The sequence below is a fragment of the Hordeum vulgare genome, chromosome 7H, assembly GCF_904849725.1.
Source record: "Hordeum vulgare subsp. vulgare chromosome 7H, MorexV3_pseudomolecules_assembly, whole genome shotgun sequence".
NCBI lineage: Eukaryota > Viridiplantae > Streptophyta > Magnoliopsida > Poales > Poaceae > Hordeum > Hordeum vulgare.
The window spans coordinates 21,478,768-21,497,178 of NC_058524.1; the positions used below are offsets into that span (position 1 = coordinate 21,478,768).

General features: G+C 43.4%; 1 protein-coding gene across 1 annotated transcript; it reads right to left on the reverse strand.

Annotated features, from left to right (window-relative positions):
* Positions 1–2,262: 2,262 nt before the first annotated feature.
* LOC123410085 lies at positions 2,263–2,926 on the reverse strand. Its single transcript, XM_045102974.1, has one exon. It carries the CDS (start codon positions 2,811–2,813, stop codon positions 2,550–2,552), a length of 264 nt encoding a protein of 87 aa, XP_044958909.1. The 5' UTR covers positions 2,814–2,926; the 3' UTR covers positions 2,263–2,549.
* Positions 2,927–18,411: the final 15,485 nt, after the last annotated feature.

The window sequence follows — 18,411 nt, forward strand, 5'->3', positions numbered from 1 at the left end:
CTATAGCGGGCTATTTAAAACTATGATGCCAAGACACACATCCGCTAGCAGTCCGCTTCGAGGTGCCGCCGTCCGTCCGCTTCGTGGCTGGTAGGCCAAGCCCGGCCGCCACGCGCGCTACCTCGCGATCGCCTCATCCCGTCATCCGCGCTCGCCTCCAGCTCCGTGCTTGGAGAGGCCCAGATTTTCCGCGTCGGACGAGCAACAAGGCTAGCAGGGGCAGAGCCATGGCCATCTCTGCCAGAGCAACATCGGCGGCGGGAGCTCCATCTCCTCTCAGGTCAAGATGTGCTCGCTCGAGGTAAACAGGCCTGGGGCAGTTTGGACGTTTTATAGTGGGCCATCTTGCCAGGGGCAAATAATCAAGTTTCTGTCAAAGATGTGGCAAAAGGTCAATGTAAATGAAAACAAGGGCAAAACCTAAAAGTGCAAGCAAAGATGGGGCGAATCCTTAAATTCTCCATTAATATACTCACTTGGTCTCCTCATAAAAAGTCATCCACTTTTTTTATACTCCAAAATCATCCATTTGCTCTACAAATTGCAATTGCAAGTTCTTAACCACTAAGCAAACCAAAAGGCAGACGAAGAATTTTTCCTATAAAAAAGAACTAATGAAAATATGAGAAAACTTTCTATCAGCGGCTAGTTCAAGACATCGAACTCTAGAGCGAGTCGGACTGCCCTCACGCGCACGCTTCATCTCCGGCCGTGAGGTATGCTCATGCTTCTTCACAGGCTCCGTCTCACGAAGTTGCTTCCGCCAGGAGAGTCGTGTGGCGTACGCGGCACCTGTGATATCCTCCGCCGACGACCTGTTAATCGAAAGCCAGGATCTTATCCATGGTAAATCAACAAAGGCCGCCGCAATCTTCTGGATCAATCTTTTGGTTGGACTGGTCAACCAGCTCTCGGTGTGTTGGCTTTGTTTGATCTTGTATGCTTTCCGGTTGCTCATGATCGGTTTATATGAGCGCGGAGGGAACGGGAATCGGGCAAGGGAGCCATGAGGCAGACTGTCACTCAAGTTAGCGGGCACGGCAAGGGGGGCATGCCGACTACTGTGGTATATGACGAGAAGCAAAGTGAGATGCGACGCGAGTGATTGTTTACGATGTCTAAGAGATAGCATGATGTGACCCGATACGACACATGACAGTCCCGGAGTCGTCGCACCGTGACCGTATAGGGCTTGGTAGCTAGCTGCCGCTGGAGGCGGTCTAGCTCGCTCAAACAAAAGAAAATGAGTACGAAGTATGAATACTTAATGGGCGTGACGATAGAGTGTGGCCGGGAGACGCGACACTTGAGCTAGCGAGGGGGTGGCGTGTCGGTTGGCCTGGCGTCGGTTAAGTGGGGAGTGTATCACGCGTGCAGCTGTGTGGTAAAAGTTTTGTGTTTTAATCCTTTTATGAAAGTTGATTCAAATCTCACCCTAATTTCAAGGTGTACGGTATAACAACCTAACGTCAAGGTCCTGACGATATAAAACTTGTCAATGTCAGCATGACGGACCCCTATCGTCAAATAGGCTGACGGTAGCATGTGTAATCATACCGTCAAGGTGCCTCGTGGTAGTTGTCAAATTTGATACTTCAGATTTTTTACGGTTGAGCGTGCATCCCAACCGTTAGGAACCATGACGGTAGGTTGTTATATCTGACAGTCATGAACCCCGTGTGTAAGAGAGGATCAAATCCGTAATTTTTTACAAATTAAGATCGGATCTGGTTCAACTTCCAAAAAAAAGTTCAAAAGCACGAAATTTATTAGCAGCTGTGAGGATAACAGGCTGCATACTGTGTGTAGTCTGTACTACTGCCGAATCGATAACGATGTGGCGATCTTATCCACGAATTCAGGTCTTGTTTCCGCAGGAAGCAAAGAAAAGTACGTATAGTGGTAGGCTGGACTTTTAAAATAGAGTGGGTTGCTTTCCTAGGAAATACGTGAATGGAAAATTCCATGTCCGTTGAATAGTCGTAGGAGTTGTTTTGGCCACGGTCAAAAACACGTTTGGAGCTCGCAGACGGTAGCAGTCGCCATTCGCTAGCAGATGCATTATTGTCACATCCCTGATCCCTTAAGCAAGTTAGCTCTGTGCTCATGTTTTCTTTGCATTGCATCAACAAGAACAACAAGTGGTGAAGGAAATTTAATTTTTTTTTCTACAAATTAGGATCAGATCTGGTTCAACTTCCAAAGAAAAAGTTCAAAAGCACGAAATTTAGGCACCGTGAGGATAACAGGCTGCATACTGTGTGTGGTCTGTACTACTGCCAAATCGATAACGATGTGGCGATCTTATCCACTGAATTCAGGTCTTCTTTCCGCAGGAAGAAAAGAAAAGTACGTACAGTGGTAGGCTGGAGTTCTAAAATAGTAGAGTGGGTTGCTTTCCTAGGAAATACGTGAATGAAATATTTCATGTCCGTTGAATAGTCGTAGGACTTGTTTTGGCCACGGTCAAAGACCGGATCAAGCTTTTCCACGTCAATACAGATCAAATAACTATACAGATCAAAATCAAGAAACCGAAGGGATGCTGCTCAGTGCATGACGACGGTGTCGAAGCAGTTGAGCCCATCGAACGCGATCTCGAACCCAGCGCTCCTTTGCGCCGTCCGCTTGCCGTTGGAAGATCCCTGGTCCTTGTCGGCGTCCGCCCTACTAGCCACCGCTGCCGGCTTCGTCGCAGTGCCTCCAGAGAGCACCAGCGTCTTGACCACGCCGGCGGTGAGCACGGACGTGCCGTAGCCGTCAAGCGGGGCCTCGCAGAAAACGAGCCCCGTGAAGAACCTCTCCATGGCCATGGATCCTCTAACGGATGCTTGGTGCTTCGATCAGGTTGTCTGGCACCAAAACAGGATTACTTGCTGCTGCTCGTCGAACAAACGGGTAGGTTCTTGTTGTTTTGGTGATCGAACTGGACACCGGGGGTGGGGATTATATAGGGCCGCGGCCGGCCGGCCGGTCTCCGTTTGGAACGCGGAAGCTGAGGACGCACGTGCTGAGGATTGTGACGGTGCAGTCTACTTGGTCAGCGCGGGCGGACGCGGAACCACTGCCGGATTCGATCCGATCCAAATGCACGCCACTGTCGGATTTGATTATCCTTTGAACACTATTTTTCATATTTCAGTTTTCTAAAAGAACATGCACTCGTAAAAATGTTCATGAGTTTGAATTTCTTTTGCGAATTTCAGCAAAGATATCCACAGACTCGGAAAATGTTTCGTAAAGTTAAAAAAATTGTGATTTGAATTTTTTTCATGGTATTTCTGGTAAAAGCATTCAGTAGTTCAAAAGATGTTCACAAATTGTTTTACGGGGTTGAAAATTGTTCAACATATATGGCAAATTGGCCGAGATAGCCAATTGCAAAAGCATGGGCACGTCATAAGCTGAAGAAGCATACTTTGTTGTACTAATATAAACACCACAAGTATCATATTTAGATAAAGGTCATGCATAATATACGCACGAGAGTTTCATACATCACATTGGTAAATATAATCAGAAGACGCAATACAAAATAATTCCGTCAAACATTTTGATGTTTATAGAAAAAATAAATCAATCTGCAATGTTTCTGTTCATGTTCATCCCTTTGTTATGGGGTTTGATACGATACCACTTGTGAGTTTCTTCATGTTAAACAAAAAAAATATGCTCAAATCTACAATTTAAACAACCATAGTTTGAACTGGCGGAATCAGAGGTGGAGTGCACAACTTGTTTATACGTTATGTATAGAACAACTCGCTTAGGGCGCGGTTGGTTGCCCCGAATGAATAGTACCTGCATTTTTTTCACATTACGTCGACTATCGTTCTCGTAGGGCCGCTTGTCGGCTGTTAGTAGGTGTTTATTTTTTCATAGTTCTCCTGTATTTTTGGTCATGTTTATGTTGTTGCTTCAGTCGTAGTTTATGGTTTTGATTTATATGTTGGTTGCATGGACGGCTGCTTTATTTATGAAACATGACCAAAGCCTATTTGGAGAACGTTGCCACGCAGCACCGCTTATTAGATACGCTTTTATCATGCTCTGCTTATTAGGTACGCTTTTATCGTGCTCTGCTTCTCATTGTTTTGCAGTGCAGCCAATTTTTTTTCCTCAGTGTCATTCTCTTCCTCGCATACTTTTCAGGAAGACTGAACATGCTCTAGAAAGCAAAGCCGGAGGAAGATTTCCCTACCTCTCGATTGCATTGTTCCTACGAAAAACGGATGCCCTCACTGAACGATCTGCATATACTTAGATGCGAATTAGCCATAAACTGATCATATATATCAACTTAAAAAATCCGTTTCATCTGTATTGCTGAAGCTTAGAGCATCTCCAATAGGAGCAATATAAAGCGCATGTGGAAAACGTGGGTTTTAGCACGTGCGGAGCGGTTTCGCGCGCTACAACGTGTGTGGGAGATTCCGACCCGCGGGAAAAGATTGTGCGTGTGAAAAAGCGGTCCGGCATCCTAGCTTTGACGTGTGATGTCTGCGCGCTTTATAAATTCAGTGCCCCTCCACGCACCCTCCCACTACTATGTGCCTTGCCACGCGCCTTCCCATCACTCTCTCGGCCGCGCTTTCTCGTCTCTGCTTGCCTCACCGCCACCGCGCTACCATGCCTCCGTGCCGCCGGGGAAGTTCGGGCTTCCGCGATGTCCGCAAATGCCCCTCCGACACGTTCTACGACGAGATCCGCTCCGGCGTCAGACACCTCGCCCTCGGCACGTTCGACCCCGCCAACGAGGCCGCCCGCGCGTACGACGCGGCGGCGTGGCGCCTCGTGTGGCCTCATAGGGACATGAATTTCCCCGAGGTGATGACGCGGAATTTCACCGAAGAGCACCGTCGCCAGAACCGGAGGCGGGAGCGTCGCGTCGGCATCATTGAGATGGACGAACATGACGGCGTGGCGTCAACAGTTCCCGCGGGACGTCCTCGACGAGCGTGCATCCTTCATGCAAGGGAGGGCACAGAGGAGGCCGGAGTGAGCCGCCTATCGCGAGGGCAGGCGTTTGCGGAAGCAGGCCTAACTCTTCAACATCGAGCCGAAGGGAGTGTCGACTTGGACCCCGACGATGAACGGAGGGTTGACGCCTTCATCACGACGGATGAGTCGGACACCATCGCATCGTAGGAAGATGCCGATGAGTAGTTTTTATCGTCTTTTGTCGTTTTTATATGTTATGATGAACTATCAACGAGGAATAGTTTCTATCTATGATGAAGTATCTATACTATCATTTTTATTGTTTTTTATCTAAGCTTATCATGTAGTTTTTGCGTAGAATGTGTATCGTGCGCTATAAATTTTAGCGCTTGTGCTGTAGCGGTCCGCGCGCAAATTTTTTCAACGGCCGCTCGAGTCAGCACTCTGCGGTACGTAAAAAATCCCTATTGCAAAGCTATAAACTTATTCTAACGCGTGCGTCTGTTAAAGATGCTCTTATACGCTACTCAATTGAATGAACAAACCATCTCAAGTCCACGTACGTCTCAAAACAATCAAGTTGATACAAGTTCAACACAGATCCAAGTCGAAAACATTCTACTCCCTTTGTTTCTAAATACTCTTCCACAAAAGGACTATACAACATACTTTAAATTGTAGATTTATTTATTTGCTTCTTATGTAATCATTTATTTAAATCTTAAAAAACAGTTGTACTCCAGTATTTAAAAACGAAGGGAGTAGATAATATGCATGAAAACCAAAGGTGCGGATTTTATAGGGTCATGGTCGGTCTCCGTTTGGAACTCGGAGCGAAAGCGGAAGGAGTGTCAGCACGTGCAGGAAAGTGACTGCAGAGGGATTACGACCGTGCCGTGTGGGCTCGATGGAGTATATATCCGTGTGACTGTTTCCATGCCAGCACGTGCGGACGCGGAACCCACTTGATCTGATCAAACACTTTCCGTAGCGTCACCGTAGGATTCCGTTATCCTTTGACTTGTATACTTATTTTTCGGTCAAACACTTTTTTTAAAGATTTAGATTTTTCGGTCAAGCACTTTTCAGTTCTCAACCCGCTGCTCTGGAATCCCCTGTGAACACTTCAGTCATCCTACGGCTCAGAGCAAAACGAGGCAACGTTTTGGAACGATTCAGATTGGAACAATTATCTTGGGGGTCATTTTTGTATGGGCACGGACCTTTAAATTCAGTACAAATAAAAATGGAAAAGGTCACAAATAATCGGATGATTTCTTGATTCATCAGCGCGCCGTCGTGTGCCGTTTGATCACATGCGATTGTGTGATGTCCATCGCGAGAGTTAGCCCGTCCCACCTATCATTGCTTTTTTAATTACCATCTAGCCTGCTCGCCTACAGGTATGCGGTCCTGTTCCTTTTATTTTTTACTTTTTAGATCTTTCGAAGTGCTTTTGGCACATAGCAACATTTATGATGCTACAAATACTCTCAAAATAATATGATACTAGCAAGTTAAGGAAATGCTCGTGGATGCTTGTTGGATATGATACTAGCAAGTTAAGGAAATGCTCGTGGATGCTTGTTGGATATGATACTAGCAAGTTAAGGAAATGCTCGTGGATGCTTGTTGGATATGATACTAGCAAGTTAAGGAAATGCTCGTGGATGCTTGTTGGATATGATACTAGCAAGTTAAGGAAATGCTCGTGGATGCTTGTTGGATATGATACTAGCTAGAAAAGGAAATGCTCGTGGATGCTTGTTGGGTATGATACTAGCAAGTTAAGGAAATGCTCGTGGATGCTTGTTGGATATGATACTAGCAAGTTAAGGAAATGCTCGTGGATGCTTGTTGGATATGATACTAGCAAGTTAAGGAAATGCTCGTGGATGCTTGTTGGATATGATACTAGCAAGTTAAGGAAATGCTCGTGGATGCTTGTTGGATATGATACTAGCTAGAAAAGGAAATGCTCGTGGATGCTTGTTGGGTATGATACTAGCAAGTTAAGGAAATGCTCGTGGATGCTTGTTGGATATGATACTAGCAAGTTAAGGAAATGCTCGTGGATGCTTGTTGGATATGATACTAGCAAGTTAAGGAAATGCTCGTGGATGCTTGTTGGATATGATACTAGCAAGTTAAGGAAATGCTCGTGGATGCTTGTTGGATATGATACTAGCAAGTTAAGGAAATGCTCGTGGATGCTTGTTGGATATGATACTAGCAAGTTAAGGAAATGCTCGTGGATGCTTGTTGGATATGATACTAGCAAGTTAAGGAAATGCTCGTGGATGCTTGTTGGATATGATACTAGCTAGAAAAGGAAATGCTCGTGGATGCTTGTTGGGTATGATACTAGCAAGTTAAGGAAATGCTCGTGGATGCTTGTTGGATATGATACTAGCAAGTTAAGGAAATGCTCGTGGATGCTTGTTGGATATGATACTAGCAAGTTAAGAAATGCTCGTGGATGCTTGTTGGATATGATACTAGCAAGTTAAGGAAATGCTCGTGGATGCTTGTTGGATATGATACTAGCAAGTTAAGGAAATGCTCGTGGATGCTTGTTGGATATGATACTAGCAAGTTAAGGAAATGCTCGTGGATGCTTGTTGGGTATGATACTAGCTAGTTAAGGAAATGCTTGTGGATGCTTGTTGGATATGATACTAGCAAGTTAAGGAAATGCTCGTGGATGCTTGTTGGATATGATACTAGCAAGTTAAGGAAATGCTCGTGGATGCTTGTTGGATATGATACTAGCAAGTTAAGGAAATGCTCGTGGATGCTTGTTGGATATGATACTAGCAAGTTAAGGAAATGCTCGTGGATGCTTGTTGGATATGATACTAGCTAGTTAAGGAAATGCTCGTGGATGCTTGTTGGATATGATACTAGCAAGTTAAGGAAATGCTCGTGGATGCTTGTTGGATATGATACTAGCAAGTTAAGGAAATGCTCGTGGATGCTTGTTGGATATGATACTAGCTAGAAAAGGAAATGCTCGTGGATGCTTGTTGGGTATGATACTAGCAAGTTAAGGAAATGCTCGTGGATGCTTGTTGGATATGATACTAGCAAGTTAAGGAAATGCTCGTGGATGCTTGTTGGATATGATACTAGCAAGTTAAGGAAATGCTCGTGGATGCTTGTTGGATATGATACTAGCAAGTTAAGGAAATGCTCGTGGATGCTTGTTGGATATGATACTAGCAAGTTAAGGAAATGCTCGTGGATGCTTGTTGGATATGATACTAGCTAGAAAAGGAAATGCTCGTGGATGCTTGTTGGGTATGATACTAGCAAGTTAAGAAAATGCTCAATGCTCGTGGATGCTTGTTGGATATGATACTAGCAAGTTTACGGAGTGATGGTTGCTTTGGATATAGCAATGTTTAGAGTACCTTCCCATAACAACATCTGCGGATCAGCTAGGTTGCCATTGTAATATCGTCAAAGCAGACATGTCATCACCGTGGCAGCAATGCGACGGCCGGGAAGCACGCCATCACAAGTCGCAACATCGTCGAAGCAATCGGGCCTCCATAGTAACATCACCCCAGGTTGCCGTTGTAAAATCGTCGAAGCAGCCATGCCACCATCGTCGCAGCACAGCCACGGCCGAGATCGGGCCTCCATCACATCATCGTCATGGTCATCAAAACACGCAATCACATCATCGTCATGACCATTTGAAGCATGCTACCGTCGCGGTTGTTCATAGGATCCTCACAGCTGTCGAAGCACCCATCACGGTCATCGAAGCATGACAGCGTAACATCACCGAAGCACCTGGGTTGCCATAGTACGTAGCATCACCGCGGTTGTCAAAAGCACCCGTCGCGACCATCAAAGCACCCGTTGCGACCGTGAAGCACGACATCACAACATCGTAGAAGAAATCGGGATTCCATCGCAGCGTTGTCATGGTTGTCAAAGGACGCACTCGCAGCATGCCATGACCAATTGAAGAATGATACCATGGCAATTAGTCATAGCATCGTCGCAGCTATCGAAGCACCTGTCACGATCGTCGAAGCACGACATCACAACATCACCGAAGCAGCCGGCTTGCCATCGTAGCATCATCGCGGTTGTCGAAGATCCCGTTGCGGCCGTCGAAGCACGCCATCACAACATCATTGAAGTAGGTAGGTTTTCCTCGTAACATCGCCGCAACCATCATAGCACAACGCATCCATCAAAGCATGCCGTCACAACATCATCGAAGCACGCAGGCCGTTGTCGCAACATTGCCACGGCCGTTGACGTACACAACCGATGTCCCATCCCCATGGTTATCAATGCATATTGTTGTGACATCGTTGGAGCATTCCAGCATACTTATGGCAAGACGGAGAAGCTCCCCGGCCCCCTCATAGCATGAGGCAACACGAGTCGATGTCTCAAAGCAGATACACAATGTTCTTTTTTGTTTGTTGCAAAGATGGTCGTCCGGCGCTCCAAAGCTTGCCACAACTAGTGCAATTTGTTGTTTTAAAAAACATGACTTTTTAGGTCTATTTATTGTTACGACTGTTAAAAAATGGTCTTTTAGTTTAAAAATAATTTTGCAACAGTCTACATGGTTTATATAAAAGATTGAACCATCTTTCACTGTTTTTGTCTTCTTTTGTTGTTGCAATAGCTGGTATGTTTAATTGCAAAAATACGACCAGGTTTGTGTTTTTCCTATTTTTTCATCTGTTCGTGAAATGTAATCAAGGGAACCCTACAAAAAGATGACTAGATGCAATCTGTCACGGCTAAAGACTACGGAATCTGCGGTGGAAAGAAACTGGTCGTATTGCTGGCACGGCGAGTCATGGCCAGAAGAAGGGATTGGGGAAAGTGCATTAAACTCCCACGCGTGGATCCAAGGGATTAATCCAACGATGTTGCACGCAGATCAGTCGGATGACTCCTAGCACACACCAACAAAAATATACCCTCTCTACAAATACATATAAGATCGTTTAGCTAAATGATCTTATTATAGTTTACTAGCAAGCATGCATGTGCGTAGCAACGGGAGAAAATAAATCACCCTCCGTACACAATGGACGACATCAAGAAATTATATGAAATCTTTTACAATACCATATGAGAAACAATATGATAAGTGATGTTGTGCACAAATATAAAGGTGGGATGATTTTTGAAATAACGAAAGTTGTGTCCAGTTTAGTAGATAATAAAAATATCACCAAGTTGTCGGTATAAATTCACGTCTTTGTGGTGTTCCTCTTTGGTGATACCTAAAAATAATGTGTTACCCGTACACATTTAATAATAATTTTAGAAATTATTATCTTGCAAGATAATATCACATCTGGAATGTACACATTTTTCAGTGATTTTCATATATAACTTTCTAAATTTCAAGTTAGCATTTGAAAGAAATGAATATTTTTGAAAATACTTGAATCTGCCAAAAAAGTTTAAGAAGAAAATGGTTGGGCCGAAATTAAAAATGGTGTAGCCCATAGGATAAGATGACACTTGGGCGAGGCTGGTCTATCTTATGCACACATTAAATCAAAAGAAAAGAGGAAAAGGAAGGAAGAAAGGGTAGAAGTGGGCATCGAACCCGGGTTGGCTGTGTGGGAGTGGAAGACTCCAACCAGTAAGCTGCCGGCGAGCATGTGGTTTCAAACTGAATAACTTCGTACATGAGTTAAACGCCACTCTGGTGACTTTAAAGAAACTGTATCATTTTTTCCACTTACGGATGGCATAGGGGAGTAATTCCTGCGAACTCTAGGGGTAAATACCTTGACGGACGACCAGAAACACCCGTGCGTTGCAACGGGCGAAAAAAACATAATCTCTAATGACGATGACCACATTATGTTCACACATCATCGCTTGATTTTGAAATTTTGTGCACAAATGCAAGAAAATGTTTCTTCTTTTAAATTTATTCACAAGTTGAAGCAATCTTTACATTTTCAAAAAAATATATCATGGTTGTCAAAAATCTTGGTAACTCAAAGAATTATTCTGAATTTCAAGATTTTTTTTAGAAAACATACAATAATAATCCGATCCATCCAACAGTTAATTTATTTAAAATTCACATGGGTATATTGTCACAAAGACTTAGAAGCATTAATGTTTAACTACATACATTAGATCGTTCATGAACAATTTTACAAATAGAAACTTTTTTACAATTTACAAACATTTACTAAAAACCGTGAATACATTCTATATTTCGAACGGGTTTAAATATTTTCTTTTGAATTGGCGACCAATTTTAGAAAAACGAACATAATTTTTTATGTTGCAGGATTTTACTTTAAATTCACAAACATTTTTGAAACAAATGAAGTTTTTTCTGAATACACAAACACTTTTATAAATCAGTAATATATTTCTTAAATTCATGGACATTGTTTTGGAATTTGCAAAAAATTATAAAAATCCGGTACTTTTTTTAACCTACAAACATTTTATGTTTTTGTCAACATTTTAATTCAAAATTCCTATTTTTAATATGAAAAATCTTTTGTAATTCTAAATTATTTAAATTAGAAATAGACAAAATTGAAACGGATAATTTTGAATAAAAAAAGAAACTATCAAAACAGGCATTAGCTATTTTTAAAATTTTAGGACATTTTTTAAATACATTAACATATTTTGAATTAGAAAGCATTTTGTTAAATGCCTTTAATAATTTTTAATACATGGAGTTTGATTTGAAATCATAGACTTTTCTTATTTTACAAACCTCTTTCAAACTTGCAAACATTTATTGTATATGCGAGCAGTTTTTGAAGTCACAAATATTTTATTTTGTAAAATATGTTGATTTAAAATTTTCAGTTTATTAAAAGTTTATGGTATATTTGAAGTTCTAAATTATTTAAAATAGAAAATAAAACGGAACTGAAGGTAAGTAAATGAACGGAACTAAAAAAACAGGCGCCTGTGCTTGGGCCGGCCCACACGTTGTGCTGGATATTTTCCCAGCAGGCAGAGCGTAATATAGGAGGTTTTTACATGGGCCGGCCCTGTCCGTAATTTTTCGCTTTGTGAAACGTTTTTCTATTACTTACCGGTGGCATGGTGGGTAATTTATGCAAACATCAAGGGCAGTTTCCATGACGTACCACAGAAGCAATAGGTGCTTTATTAATAGGTAAAGATAAAGAGACTAGTTGTAATGACATATTTATATATCCTGAAAATGATTAAAACTATTATTTAATACAAAAGGAACAATATGTTTTAGGGGCCTGGGTGTTCATGAGCTTGGGTATTTTCTCTTTCGAGATGGAATTAACTTTCTTGTGGCAGACATCTTCACATGTCATGTGTCTTGGTTTTCATGCATATAATCCAGTAGTTACTTGGCCTCAGCAATTGGTCTTGCCACGATGATTCCTCCTAAACTGTATCAATCCCGTTTTTTATGAAATGTCTTAAGAATTAACCATTATACCATCACATGATTGAAACGATTTATTATAGCCTTCTTCATGCGGTCCCATGCAAGCACTAGAGGCTCGCGATCTTCCTCCTTAAAACCTATGATCTGATATTGAAGTTGCATCACTTCTGGAGGGAACACAACTTAGATAAAATCATGCCGCGACATAAAGTCCATGAAGTTATAGTTCCTTCAGGGCCAAGAACTGCAAGAGATCATTGCCTCCAAAGAATTTGTGCTTGATCTGTTGATGGGCATGCTTTATGTGATATTGGTTTTATTCGCAAGGTTACTCGTTTTGATTGACTGTCCTTATATTGTGATATATATATATATATATATATATATATATATATATATATATATATATATATATATATATATATATATATATATATATATATATATATATATATATATAGGTTTTTCTCTGCCTTGTTTCATAATTGTCCTTCCGACCCATCATGCTTGGGCCAAGGCATGCATGGAGCTGCTCGTCTGGCACCGCCCGACGCGTGTCATGCCGTACGCGCATCTATGTGAGCAGGGTTACGAAGCACCAGATACAATGCTCATATACAATTATATAATGGATAACAAAACATAAAGCATAATGACAGCCAATATGTTGTGGCGGCCCTCATAGCAATGTATTCCGGAGACACATTGTAGATGATCTACTTGCCATGGCCGGTTGATGAGAGAAAATAGGGGAGGGTGACAAGTTCGGTGGCATTATCGCGGACTTCCTTCACCATGGCGGGTGGAGCAGGAGCGTTGATAGTGGTGATGGATCTAACATGGTGTCGCAAAAGGATCGCGCCGAGGGGTACGGACGAAGTAACAGCGGAGGTCGTGAGGTCAATACTGGACACGACCAGTGCAACTACTGGGGTTGGAGTGGCAGTGTTTGTGTGGTGGACCTTCTCAAGAATGATGAGCATCGGTGGTGGTGCCGGCTTTGATTCGCGGGGAGCTGTCGCAGGATCTCCTTCATCTGCGGCAAGGAGTTCCGATGTCGTGCCCTCAATTTTGCGTGTTAATGTTGTGAGATACCATATCGTTTGTTCCTTGGCGTACATGGCATCCCACTCTGTTGGTAAATCAGGGGGCATGGAGTCATCACCGGTGGAACTCGGGTCGGGTGATTGATTGTGTACACTAGTAAAAAACAGGGCTTTCGTTCTAATCAATAGTCTCGGTTGCGTTACAAACCGATACTAATGTGAGCATTAGTCCCGATTCGAGTGGGTAGGATGCCAGACGGGTCTCGGCAGGCATCAGTCCTGGTTCGAATGGGACCTTTAGTCCCGGTTTTGGACATCAACCGAGACTAAAGGGGTTGCGGTTGGCGCGATCCCTTTACTAGCGGTTGGTATCTCCAATCGGGACTAAAGGACGGTCTTCAATCCCGGTTTTAGACCCCAACCGGGACTAAAAATTTGCCTATATATGTCCCCTGGCCCCTGCCCGCCCTCTCCTCTGTGGAAGGGTGGTGGCACGGCAATGTATTCTAGATACTAATGACTAGCTTCACATACCACTAAATAGTACGAGGTTACAGAAGTTAGCATAGTAAGATCACTATGGATACAAGAGACAGGGGATCTGAGAAAGGGAGCTAGGGGGTAGGACATAGGTAGTCGCCGCTTGTGCCATCATCCGCAGGATAGCCCCTTTGTTGCTTCCTCTCAAGATACTTGCAGCGGGTAGCAGATGGAGGTGCACATCAATGCCCAGCCCTGGTAATGTCAGGAGGCAAACCCATGCACACGTATGGGCTATGGGAGGGCCATTACATTGGGCAAATATTGTTTCTCTCCCGACGTCACTGATTCCTACATGTTCATTGAATCTATTTGAATATTGTTTTGTTATTTTCTGTTTGTGTATGCTCGAACGTAGTCTGTGTCTTAACAAATCGAAGAAATGGAGGAAGAAATATCAAAGTGTATGGATGAAATACTGAACCTTGCTATCTACTCAGGGAGATGTAGACTTATGTATGTAGGGAAAGAATTACTCACAGAACTGAAGGTTGGTGGAGAGTACCGTCCGCGGCCATTGAAGCATCCCATAACAGCATCTCTGGAGCAGCCAGGTTGCCATTGTAATATCGTTGAAGCAGACATGTGATCGCCATCACAGCACTGCAACGGCTGGGAAGCACACCATCGCAAGTCATAATATCATCGTTGTAGCGTGCTACCGTTGCGGTTGGTCATAGGATCGTCACAGCTGTCGAACCACCCATCACAGTAATCGAAGCATGACATCGTAACATTATCGAAGCAGACGGGTTGCCATAGTAGACTCACCGTGGTAGTCGAAGCAGCCATCGCGACAATCAAAGTACTCGTCGCACCCGTGAAGCATGACATCACAACATCGTAGAAGCAATCGGGATTCCATCGCAGCGTCGTCATGGTCGTGATGTCATGGTCGTCAAAGCACGCAATTGATGCATGTCATGCCCATTTGAAGCACGATACCATCGCGGTTGGTCATAGCATCGTCGCAATTGTCAAAGAACCTGTCATGGTTGTCGAAGGACGACATCACAACATCACCTAAGTAGCCGGGTTGCCATCGTAACATCATCGCGACTGTCGAAGATCCTGTCGCGGCCCTCGAAGCACGCCATCGCAACATCATTGAAGTAGGTCGGTTGTCACCGTAACATCAGCACAACCACCAAAGCACATCGCGGCCATCAAAGCATGCCGTCACAATATCATCGAAGCAATCAGGGTGTCGTCGCAGCATCGCCACGGCCGTCGAAATACACAACCGATTTCCCATCCCCGTGGTTATCAATGCATGTTGTCGCGACATCGTCGAAGTGTTCCAGCATACTTGTGGCAAGACGGAGACGCTCCCCGCCCCCTCGTAGCATGCGGCGACACGAGTCAATGCCTCGGAGCAGATACACAATGTTATGTTTTGTTTGTTGTAAAGATGGTCGTCCGACGCTCCAAAGCTTGTCGCAAGTAGTGCAATTTGTTGTTTTGAAAAACATGAGTTTTTACGTGCATTTGTTGTTGCGTCTGTTAAAAAATGGTCATTTAGTTTAAAAAAATGCTTTTGCAACAGTCGACATGATTTATATAAAAGATTGAATCATTTTTCACTGTTTTTGTCTTTTTTTTGTTGCAATAGCTGGTAAGTTTGATTGCAAAAATACGGTCAAGTTTGTGTTTTTCCTATTTCTTCATCTGTTCATGAAATGTAACCAAGTGAAACCTACAAAAAAGTGACTAGATGCGATGCGGACACGGCTAAAGACTACAGAATTGACGAGAGTGCTGCGGTGGAAAGAAACAGGTGCATGTAAAGTATTGCTGGCATGGCGAGTCATGGCCAGTACGTTAGGTGGAAAGCGACCCGTGCATTAAACTCCCACGCGTGGATCCAAGGGATTAATCCAACGATGTTGCACGCAGATTAGTCGGATGACTCCTAGCACGCACCAATAAAAATATATCCTCTCTGCAAATATATATAAGATCATTTAGCTAAATAATCTTATAATAGTTTATAAAGGGACTAGTTGTAATGACATATTTATATACCAGGAAAATGATTAAAACTATTATTTAATACAAAAGGAACAATATGTTTTAGGGGGCTGGGTCTGCTCGAGCCTGGGTTTTTTTCTCTTTGGAGATGGAACCAGCAGTTACTTGGCCTCGGCAATTGATCTTGCCACGATGATTCCTCCTAAACTGTATCAAGCCCTTTTTTTATGAAATGACTGAAGAATTAACCATTATACCATCACATGATTGAAACGATTTATTATAGCCTTCTTCACGCGGTCCCATGCAAGCACTAGAGGCTCGCCATCTTCCTCCTTAAAACCTATGATCTGATATTGAAGTTGCATCACTTCTCGAGGGGACACAATTATTCGCAAGGTTACTCGTTTTGATTGATTGTCCTCTTATTGTGATATGTATGTTTTTCTCTGCCTTACAATGCTCATATACAATTATATAATGGATAACAAAACATAAAGCATAATAACAGCCAATATGTTGTGGCGGCCCTCATAGCGATGTATTCCGGAGACACATTGTAGATGATCTACTTGGCATGGCCGGTTGATGAGAGAAAACAGGGGAAGGTGACAAGTTCGGTGGCACTATCGCGGACTTCCTTCACCATGGCGGGTGGAGCAGGAGCGTTGATAGTGCTGATGGATCTAACATGGTGTCGTAAAAGGATCGCGTCGAGGGGTGCGGACGAAGTAAGAGCGGAGGTCGTGAGGTCAATACTGGACACGACCAGTGCAACCGCTGGGGTTGGAGTTGCAGTGTTTGTGTGGCGGACCTTCTCAGGAATGATGAGCATCGGTGGCGGTGCCAGCTTTGATTCGCGGGGGAGCAGCCGCGGGATCTCCTTCATCTGCGGCAAGGAGTTCCAATGTCGTGCCCTCAATTTTGCGTGTTAATGTTGCGAGATACCATATCGTTTGTTCCTTGGCGTACATGGCATCCCACTCTGTTGGTAAAACAGGGGGCATGGCGTCATCACTGGCGGAACTCAGGTCGGGTGATCGATTGTGTACACTAGTAAAAAACAGGGCTTTCGTTCCAATCAATAGTCCCGGCTGCGTTACAAACCGATACTAATGTGAGCATTAGTCCTGATTCGAGTGTGTAGGATGCCAGACGGGTCTCGGCAGGCATCAGTCCTGGTTCGAGTGGGACCTTTAGTTCTGGTTTCAGACAAAAACCGAGACTAAAGGGGTTGCGGTTGGCGCGGTATCCTTTAGTTCCGGTTGGTATCTTCAACCGGGACTAAAAGACTGTCTTCAATCTCGGTTTTAGATCCCAACCGGGACTAAAAATTTGCCTATATATGTCCCCTCGCCGTGCCCGCCCTCTCCTCTGTGGAAGGATGATGGCACGGCAATGTATTCTAGATACTAATGACTAGCTAAACTTACCACTTAATAGTACGAGGTTACAGAGGTTGGCATAGTAAGATCAATATGGATACAAGAGACAGGGGGTCTTCGTAAGAGAGCTAGGGGTAGGAGATAGGTAGCCGCCGCTTGTGCCATGAACCGCAGGATAGCCCCTTCGTTGCTTCCTCTCGAGATACTTGCAGTGAGTAGCAGATGGAGGTGCACAGCCATGCCCAGCCCTGGTGGAGTCAGGAGGCAAAGCCCATGCACACATATGGGCTAGGGGAGGGCCATGACACTGGGCAAATATTATTTCTCTCCCGGCGTCACTGATTCCTACATGTTCATTAAATCTATTTGAATATTGTTTTGTTATTTTCTGTTTGTGTATGCTCGCATCGTAGTTTGTGTAACAAATGGAGGAGGAAATATCAAAGTGTATGGATGAAATACTGAACCTTGCTATCTACTCAGGGAGATGTAGACTTATATATGTAGGGAAAGAATTACTCACAGAACTGAAGGTTGGTGGAGAATTTACCTATTTGTTCATTGCTATTTGTCATGATATTTTCCCTATTGGTTATAAGAGCGAACTCCTACTACAATTCTCCACATGTGTAGAGACTGTAATTTTGCTCTCTTCTCGCTGTCATTCTTTTCCGCTTACACTTTTCTGGGAAAGCCAGAAGAAGATTACCAGCCACACCTCTTAACTGCATTCTTCCTCCGACCAGCTCGTGCCAAATACATTCAGACAGGAGACTGACTGAATGATATACACACAGTTTGATAACGAATTAGCGAGATATAAACTGATAATCTATATCAATTGTAAATTCATCCTTTCATTTGCATTGAAGTTGTGCACCAAAACTTCCCAAGCCCACGTATAGCGTATTTACGTGTTGAGCATTCTAACTGATCCAAGTTTTATAGATATAAAAAAAATCAAGAAACCGACATGACATGCTTAGTGAGAAGGATGGAGGAATTAGTTGCCTTATCTTTATTCCTCAAGAGATGTTGTACATATATAATAATAATAACCGAAAATAAAAAAATTCATATTGCTATGCAACGTTTCTAATTGATACCCACTTTGTCATAT